The sequence below is a fragment of the Erigeron canadensis genome, chromosome 6, assembly GCF_010389155.1.
Source record: "Erigeron canadensis isolate Cc75 chromosome 6, C_canadensis_v1, whole genome shotgun sequence".
NCBI lineage: Eukaryota > Viridiplantae > Streptophyta > Magnoliopsida > Asterales > Asteraceae > Erigeron > Erigeron canadensis.
Genome location: NC_057766.1, coordinates 36133139 through 36159775, shown reverse-complemented (window position 1 = coordinate 36159775; position 26637 = coordinate 36133139). Strand labels below are relative to the sequence as shown.

At 31.9% G+C, this 26637-nt stretch overlaps 3 protein-coding genes across 4 annotated transcripts; 2 read left to right on the top strand and 1 right to left on the bottom strand.

Moving 5' to 3' along the window:
- The first annotated feature begins 1470 nt into the window (after positions 1-1470).
- On the top strand, positions 1471-4505 carry LOC122606152 (F-box/kelch-repeat protein At1g55270-like). 2 transcript variants are annotated; one of them, XM_043779114.1, is made up of 3 exons: positions 1471-1611; positions 1737-1810; positions 2964-4505. In XM_043779114.1, exons 2-3 carry the CDS (start codon positions 1745-1747, stop codon positions 4212-4214), a joined length of 1317 nt encoding a protein of 438 aa, XP_043635049.1. In that variant the 5' UTR covers positions 1471-1611; positions 1737-1744; the 3' UTR covers positions 4215-4505. The 2 variants fall into 2 exon arrangements, with proteins under 2 accessions (XP_043635049.1, XP_043635048.1); XM_043779113.1 differs by having other exon boundaries at positions 1728-1810.
- A 1031-nt stretch (positions 4506-5536) lies between these two features.
- Positions 5537-7298, bottom strand: LOC122603766. The gene is made up of 2 exons (XM_043776565.1): positions 6740-7298; positions 5537-5923 (listed from the first exon to the last, which is right to left on the bottom strand). The coding sequence occupies exons 1-2, from the start codon at positions 7193-7195 to the stop codon at positions 5879-5881; spliced, it is 501 nt and encodes a 166-aa protein (XP_043632500.1). The 5' UTR covers positions 7196-7298; the 3' UTR covers positions 5537-5878.
- Positions 7299-14313: 7015 nt separating this feature from the next.
- On the top strand, positions 14314-16146 carry LOC122603634 (non-specific lipid transfer protein GPI-anchored 6-like). Its single transcript, XM_043776396.1, has 3 exons — positions 14314-14734; positions 14845-14943; positions 15894-16146. The coding sequence occupies exons 1-3, from the start codon at positions 14404-14406 to the stop codon at positions 16031-16033; spliced, it is 570 nt and encodes a 189-aa protein (XP_043632331.1). The 5' UTR covers positions 14314-14403; the 3' UTR covers positions 16034-16146.
- Positions 16147-26637: the final 10491 nt, after the last annotated feature.

The following is a 26637-nucleotide window of genomic DNA, read 5'->3' as shown; positions in this document are numbered from 1 at the left end:
TAGTATCGTTAAGCTGTTAAAGTGTCAGTTATACTTAAATTTCTAGTAAACTACAATTATGATTATATTAGAAACATTTTCGGTGTGATAGTCAAAGAGTTTTAACATATACAGATAACAAAAATGACATTCATGGTTCATGAAATAAGTGACCGACTCTTACGTAATTAACCGATTATTATTAGTATTAAATTGAGGATAAACACAAACCGCCGGCAACATTTTTAATTTATACAAGCATATGTTGACTACTTTTTAACGAATTACGTCAACCATCACCATAAATATATTCATTCATGCATAAACAGAAGGTTGTGTTCTTTAATTAGTCTCTTGCTTGATCAACTTTACAATCATTTCGTTTTAGTTTAGATGTTTTAGTTTGATTTTCACTTTTTTTTTTTTTAATTTAACCTTACATATTTTAGTTTATGTTATATTTCATCCGTGACAAATATACCTAAAACTTAAATTATTTATATATTTCATAGTTGAAACTTTTTTATATATATTCAACTTAATCAATATAAGAAATTTTAACTTGAAAGAGTTATACCCCTAGTCACCTACATGATAATAGCAATATATGAATACGTAACTTTAAACTATAACCATTAAGTAGTGATAAACTAAAACTTTGGTGAGCATAAAAAAAAAGTGATGGGGAGAACTTTAGCCCCGATACTACAATTGGATACTCATCGACTTATCTCGTATAAGTCATATAATGTTGGAACAATACCTTTATCTTAATCCCCATATGATCTGGACATCTTAAAAGATCGAAGCCACATCTTTAGAATTTTACATGTGTTTCAATATAAAAAAAAAAAGAAAAAAAAAAACTTTTATTCACTTTATGTACCATTACATACATAAATGATACCCCATACTTGCTAAGGCATCAAAAGCAAAGTCATGGTAAGAAAAGGATGTATGCATATGAAAAGGTATACAACTAAATATAAAACGTCAAGCTTATTAATCTAATTAGTTGTAATTACCTTAAACTAAAGCTTTTTAAAGTACACAAATCAAATGACCAAATCATAATCCATATACGTACATTGACTGTGTAATGAATAGTTATACTTATTATTAACGAAAATTACATATGAACTTATGATATGTTTTATAATCATTAACCAAAATAATGATTTTGAAAAAGTCTAACTTTCGTTGACCAACCAAGTTGAATTTTTTACTCTTGAAGTCTACTTTGTAATCCATTGTCCAATCACACAACAAAAACAACTATATCTTTTTTTTTTCTTTATTAAATTTTCTTGATTGATTGATAAATGATACTAAATAAAATTAGATTAATTAATGTTCTACCATAACCTACTATAATTAACAACAAAATCAACACTGGTCCAGCTATCATCATTTCTCACTTCACCAAATTAATAAGTGTCCTCTTTCATTTTGCAATTTTTTTTCTTCAAAAAGAAAATCACTAACTTTCAAGCACCAAAAAATACACACACACACACATTACTTTGCATTTTTCATATAAAATTACAAAAAGGGCTTTCTTTTGATCTTGTGGATTTTATCATTTTCCTTTCTTGAATATTGTAATCCTGGGATCAGATTTCAAGACTGCTGGTCTGTCCTGTCCCTTTTTATATTTTCTTGATCTAAGATACATACATATACATATATACATATAATTCTAAACCTTTTCATTATATATATTATTTAATTTTATGAACTTGGTACAGTTTATTTAGTTTTTTAGATGGCTCAATTATCTGAACCTGAAAGGTTTCAACAACAAAGGGGTTTTCGAGTTCAAGCTCCACTGGTAAGTCAAACATCTTACTTTGACTTTCGTTTTTCTTGTTTACAGCTTTTTGTATATATTTTTGTAAAAAAAGCACATAGCTTTTTTGTATTTAGATGATACCCAGATGAAATCATGATGAAATGAACAAACTTTAATGAAATTTTGACAATTGCATGTATAATAGATTGTGTTTTTGAATCTAGCTAGATTTTGTTGGTTTATGAGTGATATATATATATATATATATATATATAGATATACCCAGATGAGATTAGACAATAAATTTATGAAGTCTTGCCATTGTAATTAATTAATAGTGTGGATTTTTGATATTTTGTGTCCAGTTTTTGGATTTTGGTTTTCTTCGGAATTTAGTGATTAAGGGTTTATTTTGAGTGTGCTTTGTTTATGGGTTTGTTGAGCATACTTGTTTTGGTTCTAACCTAATGTGAGTCATTGAGAGCTTTGTGTGTGCTCTATTATGTTATTAGTGAATATTATTCATCAGCATTTGAAAAAAAACGGACGAGGTTTCCCTGTTGAGATCATCCGAGCAGGGTGATCCTTTGATAGTCGATTAGCATTTTGTTGATGAGAATTCAATTTCTCATGCATTTCACAAGTCACAACATTTGTTGGTTATCACTGCAAAAGAGTTGATTTTTTGGGAATTTATGATTAGTTTTACGCATTGTGGTGTTAAGGAGGTAGTAACCATGAAGTATATTGCTAAATGTTTAAGAAGCTTTAGTACTTAAGGAGGTAGTATATTGAGCTCTTTGTGTATTGTATTATTTACAATTAGATATAGTGATTGTATTGTTTGGTTTCCCAAGTTATCTTAATTGACCTTTTCAAATTATATTTTGGATATTTGGTGGATTGTCAAACAGAACTATGGGAAACAAATCCTTATTGGTTCATTAAGGCTGTTCATTTGCTACCTATTTTATGAACGAACACAAGAAATGAACTGTATAAAGGCTAAACTTATCAATTTGTGATGTATACTATCTTTTCTTGTTAATCGTAAATGGTCTTCTTGCAATAAATATTTATCGTATGTGTATATGATTATTGATAGTAACATAATTATCTCATTGGATCTCAAACTTTGATGGCGTTGTAATTGTGGTGATTGATTGCATCCTAACATTGAGGAACGATTCAGGTTGAGTCAGTTTCGTGCTACTGCAGAGTTGATGCAGGCTTAAAAACAGTAGCTGGAGCCAGAAAGTTTGTCCCTGGGTCAAAACTATGTATCCAGCCCGATATCAATCCTCGTGCACACAAGTCCAAGAATGGGCGTAGGGAACGGACCAGAATTCAGCCACCTCTCCTATCTGGGCTCCCAGATGACTTAGCTATCGCATGTCTAATCCGGGTCCCACGGGCCGAACATAACAAGCTTCGGTTAGTTTGCAAACGATGGTTCAGGCTTTTGTCAGGTAACTACTTTTATTCCCTTAGAAAGAGCCTTGGAATGGCAGAAGAATGGGTTTATGTTTTTAAAAGAGACCGTGACGGACGGATTTCTTGGCATGCTTACGACCCCACCTACCAACTGTGGCAGCCCCTTCCACCGGTTCCTATGGAGTATGGTTATGCCCTCGGGTTTGGGTGTGCGGTTCTAAGCGGGTGTCATCTTTATTTATTTGGAGGTAAAGACCCACTTAAGGGTTCTATGAGACGAGTCATTTTCTACAGTGCTAGGACAAATAAGTGGCATAGAGCACCTGATATGCTTAGAAAGAGGCATTTTTTTGGAGCATGTGTTATTAACAACTGTCTTTATGTGGCGGGTGGTGAATGTGAGGGGATCCACAGAACTCTTCGGTCTGCGGAAGTTTATGATCCCAATAAACACAGATGGAACTTCATATCAGATATGAGCACGGCTATGGTACCATTTATAGGGGTGGTTCATAACGGGAAGTGGTACTTGAAAGGTCTCGGGGCTCACCGCGAGGTCCTGAGTGAGGCATATAGCCCAGAATCTAACACATGGGGGTCTATTACTAATGGGATGATTGGAGGTTGGCGGAATCCTAGCATTTCCATGAATGGGCAGCTTTATGCTCTTGATTGTCGTGATGGGTGCAAGATTAGGTTTTATGACGAGGCTACGAATTCTTGGAAAAGATTTATTGATAGTAAGGTTCACTTAGGGAGCTCGCGGGCTTTAGAGGCTGCGGCTCTTGTTTCTTTAAATGGAAAGCTGTGTATTATTAGAAACAATATGAGTATTAGTTTGGTTGATATCACAAGCCCCAATAAAGAAGTGGAGAGTAATCCTCAGCTTTGGGAAAACATTGCTATAAAAGGTCAGATCAAAACATTGTTCACAAATTTATGGTCAAGTTTATCGGGTCGAAACAATCTTAAAAGCCACATTGTGCACTGTCAAGTCCTTCAAGCATGATGAACCGATGATGTCAATTGCCCAAGAATATGTTTCCAAGTGGAAATTAAAACAATGGCTGCAAATAAGATCACAACGAGGGTGTCAAGAAGCTGAAGGTACCAGCAGTGAGTTGCCCTTGGCAGATGAGGGAACGAGTGGTAAATGGCAAATTTAGGGGTGAGGTAGGTTTTGTATAAAAAATTGAATGTATGAACCCAATGGTGAGAATGATGGAATTTTGAACTCATTTTGTGACTCTTCTGCCCTTTTTTGAAATCTCAGTAGCGTGCATAATTGAATTCGTGTTGATTACTACAATTTTGAACTTTACTTAAGCTTGTTCATGCGTAACGCCACCACTATAGAGTGGTCGAAATAACCTTAAATGACTAAAACCATGATAGAAGGTCGTATGCATAGTAAGATAGTATTGAATATCGACAAGCTAATCCTGTCTAACCTTACTTTTAAGACGCTTGTATGTTTGACATAGGATCTCACCAAACTTCTTAAATTATACAAGTCGGGTTTTCTTTTCCCGCTAAATCTAGTTAGTGTGATATAAGCAACAAATTTAAAATAGTTGCTGTTTATAAAAAAAAGTGTGCACTAAACATGACAAAAGGAGGCTTTTGCAACTTGATAATGCGATATGTTAGATTCTTATTATGTTCCTTTATACTTTATCCATGGACGTGGATTTGCACCCAAATGAGCATTAAGAATAAGTTATGTCGATAATTGTAGCATGCTTAAATGATAATATATAAAATGGTCTATGCTCCTACATCTCCCCTTATCATCCGCACCAACCCAAAAACCAATCTAAATAAAAATGACGGGTTAATGCTAGACAGATGAGAGCCAAAAATCCAGATGCACGGAAGATTTTTAATATATGCTTGTTCTTTCCAGCAGTCTGTGTAGATGTGTGGTTTTTGAGAACTTTTCCACCTTTGCACATCAGATATTCAGGTATTGAAGTATTGAAGTTTCTACGATCAATTGGACATGGACTATAAAACTGACATATATAAGATAAAATGTGACACAAGAAATCTGAGACCTGATAAGGATTAAGCTAAATTAGTTTATAGCTTAGGGCCATAGGCCGACCTCACTTAACCCCCTTTTTGGATGCAGACTCAATACAGGAGATCTATTTTGGTTGTAAGTTTTACAACCAGTACCAGACCTATCCTGTTCATTACAGGCTACTGGGATGACTTGCAGCCCTTAATACACCTGACCAATTCGGGTAGTGTTAACAAATATACAAGCAAATACATTCTCATTCTAATATTAGGAGAATGAGACGAACATCAATTGCAGCATAAATATAATAGGTAATTCACAACACTATAGGCATTAAGTAATTGCTAACACAAGTGGTTCATTCAAGTTGTAAACGAAATACAGCACGTAGACGATGAAGGACACGATAGCGATTGCACAATAGAAAACACTTGCACAAAATATCCGACACAATATTATACACTTCTTAGTAACATAGTACAGGTTCCGACATTCCATAAGCTCTTTACGCCTTTATACGTGTACAGAGGCTCAACGAGGCTCAACAACTAGCTGAGCCCAGTGGCTTCTGAACTTCAAAACACAGGATACATATATACCTACTATTATGCAGCTTCACGTGTAAAGCATCACCTCTTAGTGTCACACTACTCCGTGATCAGCATTTCAACCTCATCAGGGCTAACTGGAAGCTGTGAAAGAACAAGATAAAGATAAAATTTAACACAAATAGTGACATAGACCATGAAACACATTAACGAAGCAGATAAACATATAAACTATCATAAACAATCTGCTATCTAGAAACGGGTAAATGCAAGTAGCCAAGTACATGATGTTGTGTTAAAACCAAGTTTAGATAACTTTGCATTTAAGTTAGTGAACCAAAAGCAAAACTCACATAAGTTCACAAAAACACAGGTACCATACATCTTCAATAGAAGATTACCCGAAAACAACGATCACGGTTTTCAGTCTACAGATTCTCATGGACAAGAAATCTTTTCATTAAAAAACTGTAGCCATTGTAGGTAATTTCAGTCTTTCTCAACAACCCGTGCTCATTCTTGTTGTGTTAATAACTTAATATCCTAAACCTTTATTATCTTATTTATCGCTTCAAACAAAATACTGATTCTTTTCATTGATAGAGTCGATTAGTAAACATTATTCGTCATTACAAGATCAGTACAAACACGAACTTCTTTTGTTTTTGTTCTTATTAGAACTAGTGACCTGTGTCATTACGAAATAATGTCCCCGACCACTAAACTACTATCACAAAAACTTGTTTTCATCATGGCAAATTTCATTGATCATTGTAGTTCTACGTCACCGAAAGTTCGTATTTTTGTTCCACATTTATAGATACATCTCAACACTACCTCTAACTAACTACAATCATCATCTCAACCTAACATCAAACTACAAAAACCTATACATACACATATATAATATATATATTACAAAAAATACATATACAATTATGTATAATGATAATTATATACCTTCGAAATCGCCTGTCCACAAAGCGAATTACTGGAACAAGCATGAACAGTTTCAAACTGATCAATATCAAGTTTCTTATTTATAATTCCAACAGTAAAGTAAATATTATTAGAGCTAGGTAAATCAACCCTAATTTCATCAACATCAAACCAAAACAAAAATCTCTTAACTTGAATTCCATCTAAATCAGTTATAGATCCATAACTAAGTTTTCCGGTGATCTTAGTATCGTAATACACTAAATAATCAAACTGTATGTAACAAGGCTGTTCAAGCTCAACTACGAAGCTTCCGTCATCGGAAAGTGAATATGATTTGACGGAATCTGGTAGTAGGCCAGACGGAAGGCCGTATTTTGTTAAGATGTCGTAGACTGACGGTGGATCGGTGGCGAGTGCGGTGGTGGAGATGAGAGTTACGGTTAGGATGAGTGTAATTAGGGTTTTTACTGCCATGGTGATTTTGGTGAATTGTGTGTCTGTATGTGTGTGTGTTTGGTGGATTATGAGTTATGAGAGAGTGACGTTTGACTGGATAGAGGGTCTTTCGGTACCGCCTCGTGTTTTGATTTTGCTGAAAGCGGTGGCCCAATTTTGACTATCTTTTTATCTTTTTTTTCTTTCTACGTGAGTGTTTTAAATACCGGTACGTACCGGCCGGTATTACTCGGAATACTTGATTGGTACCCCAGTACAACCATACCTGTATTTTGTCCGATACATTCACTATTCAATACTGGCTGGTATTTCCAGTATTTTCCGGTATTACGGTAATGGTAATACCGGTATTTTGATTATTTTTTTTTTTAAAATTATTTTTTGATACTTTAATGTTATGTTTTGTTATTTGTAAACTTTAAAACTTATATTTTGTTATGAAATACCAATTTGATATTATTTTTGAGTGGATTGTACTTATATTTTGACTAATTTCGTTAAATTGTAACAAGTTTTGTATGATTTTTATAAAAATACAAATTAAATTACCATGTCGGTACGTATCGCCCGATATACCGGTACCGGGTACCCGACCGGTACGACAAAAATACTGGTATTTAAAACATTGCTTTCTATTACGAAGTAATATTATTTTTTTATTTATTTTTATTTTACTTTTTTCTTTTTATTCAATCGGTTAGATCAGAGCTGACATTGAAACGATCAAAGAAGGTTCAACCCATTAGGCCGAATCGTTTGAAACGATCAAACAAAGTTCAATCCATTAGACCGAATCAAAAAGCCGGCTACAGTTTTTATATATTTGCACATATATCTAATCCAATAAACATCTATACACTATAGCATATAACAAATAATACTAAGCATAAGTCAAGTTTGTAGAGTTAGTATTACGTGACTTGTTGTCATTGAGGTATAGAGTTCGATTCTTTCCATATACATACACTGTTGTTCATTTTTTATTTTAGCCCTACAAAATAACTAATATTTAATGTGTATGAATAAACTAACAGCAACCAATTAACTATTCGTTTGTTAATTAGGTGTCTATACTTTCTTATCAGACACGCGAGTTCAAATCTGCAAACAACATGAGTTTTTTTTTTTTTTTTTAACAAATTAGACCGGATTAATACTGTAAACGGTCGGCCCGGTATTTAAAATCATGCATATATCAAACGAGAAAATATATAATCTCTTATATAAATAAAATAAGATTTCTATGAAATCATTATTTTCTAAATAATGCTTAGTTGTCATTTTTAGACTTATTTCTATCAATTTTTTTTATTTTCTTGATTTATGACATCAATCTATAAAAAGTTTAAATCATTTTCTAATTGATTTATGATTTATTTCATTTTTAGCCTAAGTCCAATGTAAATTAAAATGTCATTATCAATTTTTAAGCACTTTCCTTCTTTAAGTTTATTTAATTCTTATTTTTGTTATTTATAATGTCCTTTTCTATAAGAAAAAAATTATTTTATTTTGAAAACTCTAATATTTTATACATGGTCTTTTAAGTTTTCATCGTCTAAATAGTTTTATCATAATAGATTTTAAATTATCCACATATTATGCGGGTTAATAAGCTAATTATGTACATTTGAAATATAAGATATACTATTTCGAGATTATAAGTATGGTTAAACTATCTCATAGTTCTTAGACATCGACGTAACTTAATATTACAAAAGTTTTATTAATAAGCCCGGGTTGAACCCGAGTTAATTAGCTAGTGGTTTTAGTGTTTAAGAATATAATTAAGTAAAATGATTAATCAACTTAACCCATATGTCTAAAAATCAACCTAAAACTTTAAGAATTTGACATGTGTATTCCACTAATTCTCTTTCTCAATCTTACTCCCTGATTTTTTCACATGTTATTATCCTATGATTAAGTTGATTTTTACAAATTAATCTATTGATAGTTGTCGTGTTTTACAAGCTTTGATGATCTTACTTGTTTTGGAAACAGACTAATCATAAGGCTTAAGGCAACTCGCTTATTGAGCCTAAAATCAATCGATAGCCATTGGGAGGTTTAAGCCAATGATAAAATTTGTGACCCAAGAATCAAAACATTAATCTACACTATTTATAATCCAATAACACTTTTTTAACCTCAAACTTTGTAGGACTATTCAACGTAACATAAAGCACATTTCCAAGTTAACCATTTTCAGATTTGACAACGAGAACAACCAAACGGTCCAAACGATCAATATAGAAGACCTGGACGCTTTCTATCCATAACATTAGTTATCAACTCGGTATTTTTGACTCGACTCAAAACCTGTTTTTTTGACTCGTAACTCAAATCGTTTAAGTTAAGATATTTAAAAATATATTATTTTATAACATTATATATGTTTTTATTGTATAAGTATAGTATTGTATTAATTGATATATTAAGCTAAAAATAGAAGACATTATTAAAATAAAATCAATTTTTAAAAGCATATAAAGAAGTTATGTTTAAAAAAATAATAAAAATAAAAAAATATTTTGTGACTCGTGACTCGAAATATGACTCTGACCGACTCATACAACAAAACACGATCGAGTTATGCTATGAGTCTTGAGCAAAGCCGAGTCGATCATCCACTGAGTCGGCCCATTTTCACTTGATTTTGACTCGACTTGTTCGATTCAACTCATGACTCAAACGAGTTTGACAACTATACTAAAAATATGTTTCAAACCAAAAAGGGACGTAGCTACTACAATACTACATGTATATATACTACAGCTGCGATACAAGTTAATTATATATGCACAACCTCCTTTGCATCCTGTTTTATACATGATAGTAAAAAATTATTGTAAAAATTACTTAAATGGTCAAAATGAAGACATATATCTAGATTTAGACACCTAAAAAATTATTTACCTATTTGGTCAAACACCTTTTACTACTTAACTATTTTAGTAAGAAATAAAATTATCTAATAAAATTATGCCATGTATCACATTTAGAGTCCAAAAGTTCATTACTTACTACATTCATAAAGTACGTGTTGTTAAAAATAGGTGAAAAACACATCTTGACTATGCACATACCTGACCAACACTTTGTAGAAGACATGAAAACAGGATAGTAGAAAACAAAAGAACACTATCTACATACTAAAAACCCACTAATGTAAAAGAAATAAGCAACCGATACTTGATCAAAGATTCGATCAACCTTATGGACTTATGGTGAATCACACTGACCAATCATCCATTTCACGATATCTTCTAGTTGAGTCATTATTACATTTATGAAATACGAGTATATATTATTTCAACTATAAATGAGTAATAACGTATGAAATACGAGTATATATTATTTCAACTATAAATGAGTAATAACGTACATAAAGAATGCACAATAGGAATGGTGAACTCCTCCCCCCTTCTTCTTTTCTGTTTCCTTCTTATTCGATCTCAAGATCTTGAGGATTGCATGTTTCAATTCATTTATCACAACTCATAATTTATAAATAATAAAAGTGGTTAACTCTTGGACTCTCCTGTGACACATACCATGATTTTATTGGATAATATCATTTCTTACTAAAAAATTAGGTACTAAGAAATATTTGACCAAATGTGTAAATAAATTTGTAGGTGTCTAAATCTAGATATATGTTTTATTCTTTGACCATTTAGGTAATTTTCCCAAAATTATTTTGTATAAACGATCAATAATGTTGGATATACAATATATATTTTACTACGCATTAACCATATCCTTCAAAACTATATTTAGTATGTAAAATCTTAAATGAAAATAGAAAAGGGTTTGCTAAATACAGCTCTTAGGGTTGTGTTTAAGGTGCATAAATTGTTTGTACATTTATTATGAAAATCAAGGATCAGCTTTTAATATGAAAGGTAAAAAAAATTTTATGCACGTTAAATTTACCATTTCCTAAATAGAAAATGCAGGCACCTGTGCACCACTCATTACTGCGTTAGAATTATCAATTATGCAATTCCATTTATTGATGTGATTAACTGTTTTTTGTTTTCACATATACAAGTTCATGTATCGTAGACTGGTGGTCGCTCTTTCTGGGTCATGGTTGGGCCGGTTGGCCACGAGTCATCAAGATGTTTGACCCGTACGAATGATTTAATCCTAATCCCAAAAAAAAAAAAAAAAAAAAAAAAAAAAAAAACACACACGATCATATCCAATTTTTCTTAAGAAAAGTAAATATCAACATCGTATATACCTCTAAGCTATAAGCCAATTGCTTTAATCAAATCCATTTAATTTTTTCTAGTAGATACTATATATGGACCCAGTGGTACCAAACTTGAATTGCACACAGTTGATGAGCATACAGTCAAAGAATTAAACAAATGGCCACATCAAGTCGGGTGCACATTCTTAAGAATGCATATAGTCGAAAGTTTCATATATAATGCATGAGTTTGCCCTTTGCATCTCAACTTGTGCATTCTTTTATCAACTTTTAATCATTTTTAAAACATAATCCTTTATTTGCTAACATTTTTGAAATGCAGGAATGTGACTCTAATATGATACTATTATCAAGCATACAAGTAATATGTAAACACGATACATTATTAAAGTGTTCTTATTTATATATATTCATGCCCACTAAAGTACTTGGTATAAAATTTTAGAAAATTTATTGTCCACCAATAAGACATTATCTTCATTTCTATAAAACAATGATTGGTAAAAGTGTCAAAGAGACTTTTATTTTACAACAAACATATATAAAGAGTAACATAAAGTTATCATAAGATGGGGAGAGTATTATTTATTTATTTCTTTTTAACTTCATAGAATTATGTAACACCCGATCCAAAACAAAAGCCCATCTTCTGTCACAAGTCCAAATTGCCAAAACCGTATTATTTATATACTTTACAGCCTATTAAAATTTGTCCATCTACTTCTATAGAACTTGGAAAATAAAGAAGACAAACTTAGAATAGATCTAGATCCATTATTATTAGGATACATATTGAATTGTGCATAATTTAAAGTTCGATAAGACACAGACATGGATTTATTTTATAAGATAATAATAAGGAAACATTGAAAGGAATTTATAGATACTCTAAAGAATTATGGTTGACAATACAATGAATAGATTGATCACGGGGCCAAACACATCCACATAACAAGACGCCATCCCTTCACGGGTAATCTAATCACCTTTTTGTAAATTGTATACATATGATTTAACAGGTATTACCAATAACATGGGAATATTTTTAGTTGAACATTGTATTATATTTTTGTTTCAGAAGTTAAAATCCCTAAAATACAATGTATTTTTCGCTTTATACATGATTGTACGACAAACTTTTTTATCATCCTATGTAGCCAACAAGCTTTCAAACTTTATTGGTGAAAATATGTTCGTCTTAAAATACTATTGGGAAAAAATGGTGGAAAAAGTCGTCAGAAAAGTGAAAAAATGTTGCTGAAAAATGAGTTGTTGTCGCATATTAAAGGGAAAAGATGATCCGGTCAATAGATCATCCACATATTATCCATGTACAAAATTGAAAAATTCGTCAAAAAATCACATAAGATAATAAAAAATCGTAATGCAGTTATGTAAAAAATAAAAAAAATATGATAACATTTTAAACTCTTTACTTTATTGTATGTCGACTAATAAGTAGCCCATTAATTCTCTGACATATTCTACTGTTGTACAATGCTTTAGAAAAGGTTTAGTTTTGTGCAATATCTGGAGTACAATGCGTATAAAAGTTGTTTAATATAAAGACGTCTACGGGGAATTTATTAAATTTACATATGTGGTTTTAATTCTTAAACTTATCTTGTGACTGTAAAATCTAGAAGAGTTACTCTTAATTCTTAAACAATTTGGATCAAATATAATTTGGTATGATAGAATGTTATTGTATTAGCTATTATCTTGATGTTATCACTTGTCATGATATAATTATTTAAGCTTTTATTCAATAGTTTGAGAAGTCATCTCCTCATTCAAAAAGTCTTGTATTCAAGTTTTGAGGAAGATAAATTAGGGTATTTAAAATAGACATTTTTACTTCGAGAAAGCTCTCTAAGGGGGCTCGGTTAAGACAATGTATATATGTTAGACCTACCGCTATTGAATCATGACACAAAATTTTCAGCGAAATTCATCTTTCAAAAAAGAAAAAAAAAGTTGAATTTTGTTAATAAATTATTTGAAAAAAGGATTAAAAAATTAAATATTAAATATAAGATTATATATTGGGAATGTATTATTATAAATTATAAAGAATTGCATATGGAGCTTTTGAAACATTTGAAACTTAAAGTTGAAAATGATTTTAGGAATTGATACTGAACTTCCATATATAATTTGAAACAATTAATAAGAAAGGGTTGAACAAAATTATTAACGGAAGAGATTAGAATGAATATGACTATATGAGTCAAACTAATTAATCCAATAATTTTAGTCAAATGCTTAAATACATTCTACGGTCCTTAATCACATATTTCTAGGTGTTTATAGATCAAGTGTTATTAGCACATTATCCGCACAATGCAACAATATGATGACGACAACATGATTGTTGATATTACAATGTTTGATTTAAAGGGGTAGTAAGGATATTTTATAATATAAGGAACTGATATTGTAATTTTATGTTAAGTTTGTTGGTAATTTAATTCAGTAAAAATGTTTTTATGATTATATCTATTTATGTGTCTCATTTTTCTAAACTTAGAATATAAGAAAAAATTGTTAAACGCAATCTTTATGGTTATATTTAATGTGTATAAAATTTGTTACATCTTATCTTGTAAGTCTTAATTGTAAGTCTTAAGTGGCACTAAATTTGATAGATTTACTAACAAACTTTGATTTTTACCATTTACTCGAATGATTTATTTCAAAAAAATCTACCAAAAAGGAAAAAGAAATACTTTATTTGGAAGTTAAGAAAATACGTACGTGAAGGTGATAATTGTATAAAGAAGGTAATAATAGCGAATGTGATATACGTATAGTACTCCAAATATACCATAAGACAACCTTGCCAACCAATTACGAGTATTAATTATTTTTCCATTTATACCACTTGTCACACTACAAATATTTATCAACACCCACCCAAACCCAATGACAGCATAAAAAGGCACCCCAACTAGCTAGCACTCTTATTGATCACTTGCTTCTATCAAGCTCTCTTTTCAAAATGATTTCAACAAAAAGGTTACTTCCATGGCTAGCCATGGTCATGGTGCTCGTAGGCTTGTCAAAAGGAGATTTTGATCAAGACAAAAAAAAATGTGGCGATACGCTTATCGGGTTAGCCACTTGCCTTCCTTATGTTAGTGGCGAAGCCAAGGCTCCAACCATGGATTGTTGTACCGGGCTTAAACCGGTTATAGAGAAAAACCGGGTTTGTTTATGTATCTTGATCAAGGATCGCGACAATCCTAATCTTGGAGTCAAGATTAACGCGACCCTTGCCTTGGGCTTGCCCGATAAATGTCGTACGCCTGCTAATATCACAGAGTGTCCTAGTAAGTTTTTTTTCTTCTTCTTATGTACTATATCATGATCGTCTCTTTATAATAAACGTACAATATCAATTATCAAATATATCATATAATTTGTTATTATAATGTTACAGCGCTCATGAACTTGCCAGCAAACTCCCCTGAAGCCAAGATTTTTTTAGATTATGGTAGAAATGCCAAGACAAGCAATACCACCACTGTAGCTCCTTCAGGTATACTTATTTTTCGCTCCAAGAATTAATTGCATTTTGCATATAGCAGGCGTGATCGGTACAAGTTTTGTTTTTTTAAATCGTGTCAAACATGTTTCACGGTATCATATATATTCATCTTACAAATATATTTGGTGATATATTATTATTAAAAAGAAAAAAAAAATACAAATCATGACCTCTTGCATATATAGTGATCAAACAAATTACCTTTTGTAGCTTAACATAAATCATGCATAATCTTCAAGTTTAATATATAGAGATTCAATTAATATATAGTAACAATTTAAGTTTATCTGGGTACGTTACAAAATTAGATAACATGTTAACTTGCTAATTAGTTTCCGAAAATTAATTAATATGGTGTGATGTGATCCCCCTTTATGTCGATTCCTTTTTGTACCTCAAAAATATCTATGTTAATTACATAAATGATCAAATATGTACTTTGATCATGAAATTTTGTGTACAAAATATTTTATATTTTCAAGAATAAACTATAAGTCTCGTCGACATTAAAGGAAAAAGTTGTACTTACAAATAGAAATTTATCAATCGCATATTTGTATTTTCATAACAGGACAAAAACATCTTTTGTATAGTAGAAGTATTTTTTTAATGTGTAATTACAACGAAGATGAAACTATGAAAGTGTAGTTAACCCGTCTACTTAATTAAGTAATTTATAAGGGATAACTACCCACGTTGGCTAGGCTCTCATCACCATGTTATGATGAATCAAAAACTACGACATTCAGTGAAAAAGGAAAAAACCTTAGTTGGAGGTCACTACATTAAATTTAGCCATAACTCGTTTAAATGATGCATGCACAAATCGCAAAATGTCAAAATCCGTGTTTAAGTGCACATGTAGTAATCGTTATCATCATATTAAATGTAGATGAGAGTTATTATTATTGTTATTAAAGTTTGATTACTTGTTTGGGTAGGTAATGCAAGCAATGGAAAAACTGGATCAAGTGGTGATGTGAAAAGTGGTGTTGCAAGAGGAAAGAAATGGTTGGGAGTTGAGAAGATTTGGGGGGTTTTATATATAATAATTGTTATGTTTCTCTTTCAATTTGCATAATTCTTCTAAGAAACTTTAAAAAAGTCTTATTTATCATTTCTACATGTTCTTTTTTTATATATAAAAAAAATCTATGTAAGGTTTAAGATATTAAATATTTAGATTTAAAATCAGACGATGTGTTGAATATTCATTTAATAATAACAAGGCCATATATTTGTAACTTAACTTAAATTGGTTGACCAGGGTATCTTCTAAGTCGACTATGACTATGTTGGCCTTGGAGGTGAGCTTTTCTCAAAGTCTCAGGTTCGAGTCTTAGATTTCTCATCTCAAGGATTTTTTTATGAATAGAGGGTTGAAGATCCAGCAAATTGCTCGTTAAAATTACTTCTAGCATGTCTGAATCGAGACTAACTTTAACCCCCAAAAAAAAAGCAACCATTATGGTTGAAGTTGTACGTATGTTATTTTAATTGGATTAAATTGATTTTTGAAGTTCGTTTTCGAAAACTCAATGACTTAGATCGGATTGAAATGCTAGCTATCGGATTTATTGTGTTTGATGTTGTCTCGAATAAGCTAAGTTAAACTAGTCGGGGGTTTTTATGAAATGATTTGGCACAAAAGAAATAAATATATAACAAAAGCAATTACTTATTTGACAATCATTTATATATATTCTAATTCAATTGAACTATTGTGAAAATTTTTAATAACAAAACATAAGTAACAATATTTTGGTAAAAGTCATATATCTTAAAGCATCTTTATTCTTTAAGGGATAACTGCAGAAAATAGAAAGCACATTTAGACCAATTCACGATATTAGCAGTGACCTTTAAAAGTTTTTGATTTTAGCAATGATCTTTCATTTATTGGCGTAAATAGCAACATTTGACACGTGTCTCTGATGACGTGGAAAATTTTAATGACGTGACAACTTTTTACTGACGTGGATTTTATTATTTATCTATTATTATTATTTTCGTTGCCCAATCGGTTCCCCCAAAATAAAAACCCCTAAATCGTAACATTGACATAGGTTTATAGAATTCATAAAACCGAAAATCAATTACTTAAATCATAAGGTAGATGGATGATGTCTTGTTACAAACTATTACATGGTCAGAATTTTGGGGGGAAAGGTGAACGGAATTTACAGAAGCATCACCTCCCTACAAATCAAATCAAAAGAAACGCAAAATTACATGGGGAAGAGAACAAATTAAGGACCCATTGTGATTTATATGGTAGTAACTAGTAAACTAGCAATACCCTCAATGGAGGTGGTGGCTTGAATGTTTGTAGACAATAAGTAGTCTTCAAATCCCAAACCTGTATAAAACAAATCACATTAATCAAAAGAATTAGTCATGACATATTCAACACATTTACAGATGAACGACACTGGGAATCATACTATATCTCTTTGAGGCCGAATGAAACGGGTCAAATATTGTATTTTAATGTACAAAATCTCTTAATAATTATTATATTTAAATAGAAAAAAAAATATAACCATCAGAACCCTCAATTGCTTCCCTATCGCCCGTAATCAATTTTGGGTTTTATGAACTCTGTAAACCCTAAATGTGTGTCACTGTTACGCTGTGGGAGTTTATATTTTGAGGGAAACTGACCTGATAACGAAAATAAGAATAATAGATAAATAAGAAAATACACATCAGTAAAAGTTTGCCACGTCATCATAATTTTCCACGTCATCAAAGACACGTGTCAAATGTTGCTATTTACGTCAATAAATGAAAAGTCATTGCTAATAACTAAAACTTTTAAAGGTCACTGCTAATATCGTGAATTGGTCTAAAGGTGCTTTCTATTTTCTGTAGTTATCCCTATTCTTTAATGGTTGTTTTAAAATTTAAAATAAGGTTTTTCAAATTTAAAAAGGTTTACAACTATTGAACTATAGTAAGAAGTCATTCTATGTTTATGTCAATACTAGCTAATCATCTCAGATGACTATTCGGGCATGATTAAAAAAATACAAATAAAAGTTTTAAATATTTGATCACACTTAAACCATTTATAATATTTATGTCTCACATCTTTATAATTAAGCCAATCTATCAACTACTTCAATAGATAACACTCTGAGTCTCCCACTAAAATAATCACAACATATCAATAACTCAATTTATGCATTTATATTAGTAATTGTAGATGCATTGTGTAGTGATTGTGCACCCAACCGCGTCGAGTGGTTTTTCGGATCGAAGGTGATTTGTATAGGCTTTGTTGGCGATTTCTCGAAGGTAGGAATGATGTTCCTTTACGTCAACTAAAAGTTGTTTGATGTGGATGTCGATTATTGTTCGACTTTGGATTAGGGTCGATAATTGTTGACATCGTTGTTGTACGTGTAACTCATATGCGCTTTCTCAAAACAAGGATTAGATATCACACATCTCCATGACTTGCACACACTCTTGCATCGTATTAAATCTTTTACATCCAACCTCTTTAGTATCTCCTCCATCTCATCCACACCTAATTTTAATGTCTCCCCCATTATTATAAATTTCTAAACCCTTTTTCGAAACGTGCGTACAGCGCCGCGGACGCCAAGATATTATTGTTGTTATTCGTTCTTACATGATCAAGATTATTATTAGATTAAATCCTACTAGCTAGTTCATACATACGGCCGGGGTATGTATATGTATATATATGTGTATGCCTGCAGCCCATGAGCCATGTAAAGGGTTTAAACATATATTTTTAAGCCTACCTCCCTATTTGTTGAGGCCCACCCAATATGCCCATAAACTTTAAAACAAACGTGCCTCAATTATTACTAGTATATTTTGAGAATTTTAGTCATTTAAGTCAAAACCTTCTCATATTTTATCTAATACTCTTTTGTAAAAATTATCAACCCCTCCCCTTTTTAGAAAAGATTAAGATTCTTTAAAGTTTTTCTAGCTTGACTAGTCAAATTGGAAAGATCTTCACTCTTGAATGAAAATCAAGGGTCAAGATTTTAATATAAGTTTTAAATCTTGACCATTGGATGAACATCAAGGATCAAGATTATTTTTTGATGTATTTACCTTGAAAACCAGGGGGACAATTTGTAATATATCAATAATATATTTAATCGGTGTGATTCCAACTATCAATTTTACAGTTAACTGCATATTCGATTTTCTCAATATATAATAGAAGAGTATATTACTTTTTTGTTATTAGTCAGACAAAATGTGTTTGTTTTGACTTCGTTTTTCCATATTATGCTTTTATTTTAATATATGAGAATTGACATAAATAACTTTTATAACGACTTATATAAAATTGGGTTCGAGCTGACATTCCTTAATTGCGACTCGTCGAAGGCCGTCTTGGATTGGATTTATGAGTCTCGCATACAAAAAAGTTATAAAGAAATTCTTGAAGCGATTTTTCTCATTTGGAAGTGGACTTTATGGAAACACAACTAATTATCTAGTTTTCTAAGGTGGTGTTTGACAATTAAACTTAAGTTAAATGATGTGTAAATATACATGGCAACTTAAATTTGTATCTACAAATGAATAAACAAGCAATAAAACACCTAGAAAAAATCATTCTTGTTAAGTTATATATAAAGAGTATATGTATATCAAATTTGTTGAAAAAATTGGGTTGCTGTGTGATAACGTTTAACTTTTAACATACTCCGTATTAAATTGTAGGGATTAAACATGGTATGTTTATATTGTGAGGGCATTGAACTCAAAATCTTGGGAAAAGATGCCGCCTTAGTTAGAATCCCTACATTATATAAATCTCACTTCAAAATTTGTTAGTTATTGCCTATGTGGCATGCTTAAAAATGCAAGAAAGCCCAAAAATCATTACAATATTGCTCCTTGGAAGGTCTACGGATTAGTTACTTTTATAAGAAGTTCAAATTTTTGAAAACGGATTAGTTATGCTTTCAAGAAGTTCAAATTTTCAAAAATTTGAATATGTAACCGTTCGTGTATTGCTTGTGGCGGTTACTTCCTTGCATTTCTATGTCTATATAAGGCCACTTCCATTCAGTTTTAAGGTATTTCAAAACGTAAACACATAGCAGATCAATTTTAGCATGGCTTCACTAAACCATGTTTCAATTAGAAATTTGCGTCCAAATAATAAGCATGTACGATAACGGTTAGAATTTGTGGCTATGGAAGCAACTTCTATATGGAGATGTTAATAACATATGTAGTATTGAGATGATCCGGATGGACGAACATGTAAGTATTCATTGTTTGTGAAATGTGGATTTGTTGTTCATGTAACAAGGATGAAGTTCTCATCAACCCTAGGTATATATTTATATTTCATATTAAAACTCTATAATCATTAAGTTGTGTGGTAAAATTGTATCTCTGTTTTTTTTTTGGTAGGTTTAATGTGCAAGTTAGGATTGTAGATGCCACTGGTGCTATTGGAGTTAAAATGAATGATCAACAAATTTCAAATCTTATACAAAGAACAGCCTATCAAATTTGTGATGAAAATTATGAGGTATATTTGGTTTATTTTAGTGCTAAATAAGACTTTTCTATGCATTTTAAGTTATTAATTTTTTTAATAATGGTCATTAGTTGTAATAGGAGTACATTTACTTCGCTACATGTATGCTTGAACTGGTGTTAAAGAAATTATTTAAGGTTATAGCGCATCTACGTGGATCTATATATCAAAGTGGGAGAAAATTCATAATACCTATCACATCCAGGTAACCAACATAATCCTTTTTATATGCGCTTACTACGGGCAATCCATTTTATAATTTCTCTCCGGCGTGCAATGTACGCGTTTTAAGCCCTCATGTATCATTAATAAATCCTAACGTATATCTAGCATTCTTCTTCTTTAAATTAATCAACTAATAAGAATATTTTTATTATGTCCAACTCAGTTATATTTATTCATTGATACAATCTTAAAATAAAGTTTAAGAAAAATTATTTAGGGTTGTCCGTGCATCGCACGGGGTCTAAGCACTAGTCTCTATATAATTCAAATCAATTCACTCGTCAGCTCATCAACTCTCATTATATCGATTGAAGTCGTGAACTTTAACTCTCTGAATAAACACCCATACAAAAAAAGAAGAAAAAAAAATGGAGAGAGATTCGAAGAAGATGTTAGAGATTGAAGATAGAGTTTTGCCAGAGAATGTGTTCTTCATTAAATCGTTTGGTAAGAAATACTATACTACATATATATATATATATATATATATATATATAGGGGTGAGATATTTTGAGACCACCTCTTATTTTAGGACCAACTAGGACCATTGATTTTTGTACACCATCATCATCTACTACGATATATAAGACTTTATTGTAAAAACACTAAGACTTTCCAGCGACGGGCCCATAGAAAAATCATGTGTAAGTTACACATGATTTTTCTGTGGGCCCGTCGCTGGAAAGTCTTAGTGCTTTTACAAAAAAGTCTTGTATATCGTAGTAGATAATGATGGTGGTGTGTAAGTTACGAAAATCAATAATCCTTTTTTGGACTTTTTTTAGTTGGTCTCAAATTATCTTTCCCCTATATATATATATATATATATATATATATATGAAAGTTAATTTAGGATCACTCCTTAATTTAGGACTAATTAGGACATGTGTTTTTTTGTAACTTACCCACCACCACCATCATCTCCGACCACTACCATGGTTTTACGGCGACGGGGACCACCGGAAAATCATTTTTAAGTTAACTTTTAACTTATACATGTGTAAGTTAAATGAAACATGATTTTCCGGCGACGTCGGTGGTCACCGGAGGACCATGTTTTTGGTCGGAGATGATCATGGTGGTGGTGGTGGTCGGTGATGATAATAATGATGTGGTCCTAAAATAAGAGGTGGTACTAAAATAACTCACCCCATATATATTATATATACACTGAGGTTTTTTACAGATTCGAGGTAGGTGCAGACCTTATTCGACGGTAGCTCATAAGAGGTTACAAGGGCTGCAGACCTTATTCAAAAAAGTTTAGAGGTAGGTGCCTCTACTACCCTTGGTGTAGTCTTTGGAAGCCATATGACCTACTTGTATTCGAGAAAGTTTTAGACTTGATAATGTAATTGATAATGTAGTGTTAGGGTATGCATCATTTTTTTTTTTAAAAATGCATTGTAGATAACTTTTAGAAACAATATTATATACATAAAAAAGTTTAACATTAGTTTTTTAAAAATAAAATTAACATAATTATTTTTTATAGGGTATGCAACCCTACTATCCACATAGATACGTATATCAGTCATTCGTGAACAATTATTGCATCAAATTAACAAATACGAGTAGTAGATCGATACGAAACAACTACGCATATTCAAAGTTAGTATTCATCAACAAAAGTCTTCAAAACGAAACATCGAATCATGCTGATAATTAGATTATAGATATAGATATATCGATCATATATGTATGTATATAATATACCAAATCCTCCTCACGAAAGGTGTTTGCAAGATGTTGTAAAGGATTAATATCTTCTTCTTGTTCATCATCCGAAAGCTCTCTTAAGGTTAGTTGCTCCTGCTTTGGTTGATCTCCGTCGTCTTCCATGTGGTTGAGAGAAAGAGAATTTGATTTGTGAATTGAGAGAGCAAATGTGTGAGTTTATTGAAATTATTTTTTAAATGAATATGATTTGTGGCGCTTCTTTTTCAATTTATAAACCACATATTTATCTATATACTAAAAACCAACTTGGTTTTTACAAGTCTTTCAGCTGAACGTACAACTTACAATTCTTATTGCTGAATGTACAACTTTTAAGGTTTTGCAATTCCTTAAACATAATGTACAGGATAAAGTCATAAACATATGAATACAAGACATACATATAAATGAACTATTAAATACTCAACCATCACCGCCATTCTCCACCATCTTCAACAACCGGTCAACCACCACCGGCGCTTGGCGACACCGTCGTTGGCATCAAACACTGTCCATCTCAACAGATGTATATACATAACCAACGAATCTTCAACAACCACCTCCAGAAACATCCCACCTCCGGAAACATCCACAGCCGGTAACCACCGCCAGTCACGACCGCCGATAACAATTGCTGGTCATCAAGGGTCCGACGAACACACGACTTTTCCTTTAGATGGTATCACTCTTTCAAATCACCAAATTAAACTTCTCACATACTTCAAAATTAACAAACAAACATAAATACATAATGTAGGGCAACATCTAAATTTAAAACCTATATAAAATAATGATGACTTTCTACTTACATATAATAAAAGAAGCTTTGATTTGAGAAACCTTTATGAGGGGCGAAATTATTTACAAGAAAAGCTATCAGCAAGAGAAATTAAAGTGGTGGTGACATGAGAATACATGTAGCGGGTAGTACTCACTATTTTGGTTAGTTTTGAGATGAGAAATAAACTAAAAACTCTTTACAAATGGCATTTCATATTTTCATATACAAAGTGTGTGGACTGCCCATGACAGGTGTTGCCATTTTACCTCATCTCATAACACTTTGTGATATAATTGAAATAGAAAGGAGTTGAGAAGTCAGAACCATTTACTTTGATACACTCAAAGCAAATAAGAAATGATAAACATACGATTAGTTTAGTTATAAACATGGAAATGACGTTTTAATGTAATATTTTAGTAATAAGACAACATTGTATTGATGATTTACGTAATTGTAAAATAGAAATGTAACTTCTCACAAGACTTTGTTTCTTAATAAAAACATGCATAACTTATTTAAATTTGATACATTATTATTAGTCGCAACGAGCACAAAACACTATACGATACATCAAAGCGTACAAATAATTTATTTAAGCTCCCGTTGCAACGCACGGGGTAATTTTTCTAGTGGTGCACTAACACACACAATCATACCCACTTGTAAATGTCACACCGCTAACGCACGCTCTATTTTCTTTTATTTTTTAACATTCATTGTTTTATAAATCAAACTTACATCTTCTATGCATAAATGTATGTTGAATAAAAATAACTAAATGCGAATGTATGAAATGGAGACATTTCTTGTTTTTTTTTCCTTCCCTTATAGTTTGCTAGTAAGAAGTACGAGTAATATAACTTTAAGCATCCTCTTAGAGATTTCATAGGTTAAATTTTGTTATATTAAGTTTATCATGAATAGTTAGACGAAATAAGTTACTCGTATAACATTACAATCCTCATGTTCTCAACTAGGAGGTTTCACGCCCCGCGTTCTGAGGCTTTATTTATTGTGTTGATATAATCTTCTTATGGTGGATGGATTTAATCAAAAGCTTGTCTTGAATATTTAAGAGTAATAAAACATTAAGTTACGTTTGAGTGTTACATGGTTTCAGTTATAGTTATTATGTTTTGTTATTGATGTAGTGTCGTAATATATATTTGCTAAAAGTGCAGCATATCAAATAAATATATATTTAAGATTAATACCTCAACCACGTTCAATAACATGAAGTCCTATAAAAAGAGGAGGACTCCTTCACATTTATATAACATATACATTCGATATACAATATCGAACATACACACACACGATTCACCAATCGAATCAAACTTGGACACAGAAGGATAGTTACCCATAGATGTTCCGACCGGCCTATAGATCATGCGTACGCGACTTTTGATGAAGAATATCATCTTGTCGATTCCTCCAATGGGTTGGTATGTATTTCTCCTAAGGATGTTAGGCTTTTAATAGCCAATCCTTCAACCAGAGAAGTGAAACACTTGGAACAGCTGCCCGAAATTCCTAGGGAAATGAGGCTTTCAGTATGTTGGGGTTTTGGTTATGATTCATCAATAGAGGATTACAAGGTTGTCGTCGGGATCGCTCAAGGTAAGGGTTGGAAAAATTTTCATGTGCTAACACTGAAATCAAATACATGGAAATTTATTGGACGGGTCAGGTATTATTGTCGTAGGAATGTCAAACCCGGTCTTTTACTCAATGGATCACTGTACTGGTTTATGTGGGAGGATTTCCCAGAAAAAAATTAGAAGAAAGTAATTGTTTCTTTTGATTTATCTGCAAATGAATTTAAAAAAATACCCCAACCTTCCTATTCCTTGGGATCATATGAATGTGACATGCGCCACCACACACTCGGGTTTTTCCAAGATTGTCTATGCATATACGATACGCGTCTGCCTTCCACCTCTATCAAATGGATAATGAAGAGAAACTACTCCTGGGAATTGTTGTCATATGATTGTGAGATATATGGGAATGGTTACTTGAGAGCATTCAAGTACGATCTAGATGCCGAGAGTTGTTTCTTGTGCTGTGAGGATGTTACACGCCTGTGCAAGCCTGTGGAATATCTTTCTGCCCCTACATATGTGGAGACCCTTGTATCTCCCCATGTTAAAGCTAATTGATATACTTTTAATGATGCACCCAATAAGAGAAGGAAAAGAAAAAGAGGTTGCAGGAAGACATATACATGTTAAGGTGACTTATGTTGTTACATTTATTCATAGTATATATACATACGCGTACACTATATATATTACACACACACATACATGTTTTCTCAACAATGGCAGGCTTGATCAATGTGTGTGATAATCCCTTCATGTCGTACTTCCTTTTCTTTAGTAAGACATCATGAGTTCTTAATTGGCATGTTGAATATTGTTCCTAATTGTGCCACTTCTTTTCGTATTATCCGTGTGTGCTATTATATTACTCATGTATACATATTTTGTTGTTAGCAAAGGCTGAAAATGTTATTAACATGGCTGGAAAGTGGAACTTGAATTGGGTGAACAATAGTGTGGTTGCTATATGAGTATCTTGGATTTTGCGTGTCAAAACACATTGAGTATGTATGGTTTAGCTGAAAAAGATAAAATCTGGTCTTTTGGGTAATTTGGAATATTGGGTGGTGTCATTTATTTGGTACGAGGATTTCAATGGGGGTATGTCAATCTCTGTTATGTAAGTCAAAGCATGGGAGCTGATTAACTGTTGATTAGCTATTTGATGTTTTTAGGTGTAATTAGGATGTCTAGTATATATACTGTGGTTTTGGTTTACTCGTAGTATGGATGCTTTTAATTTGGACAGTTCTTGAGAATGTCCAAGCTGTTTTTCATTTGCTAACTTGTGTTATTAACATAATTTCACCTTTTGAGATTTTTTTTTCTGTTGTTACATCTTAATTGGTATTTGTTGTAACTAGTTTTTTATTTCTTTCTATAGTTTATCAAGAAAGATCCTTTGGTTCCAGATCGGGTGTGAGATTTTAAGTTGTTGATATGCGCAGCAGGGGTTTGGTGTATGAACGTCGCCAGCCATCTCGAACATGGCAAAATGTCTATGCTAAATGTGTTTGCTATCAATTTAAAATGAAAAGCAGGTGATGCTTATATGTTGCTATATATTGAAATTTATTAATGTACAAGATACTTCCTCAAAACATCTCATATTACATTCGGGCCTATATCTACATGCTTCACATACAGTCTTTTCAGTCCCAAGTGCCCAACACCTTGCAACTGCACTTGGTAGCAGATAAGTTGCTTCCTCCAAAGGGGAGCCAATCAATCTTACTAACAACCTCAGGCTTTACGTAAATCAAGTGGATGTTTATACTAGATACGAATGCCAAACTCATCAC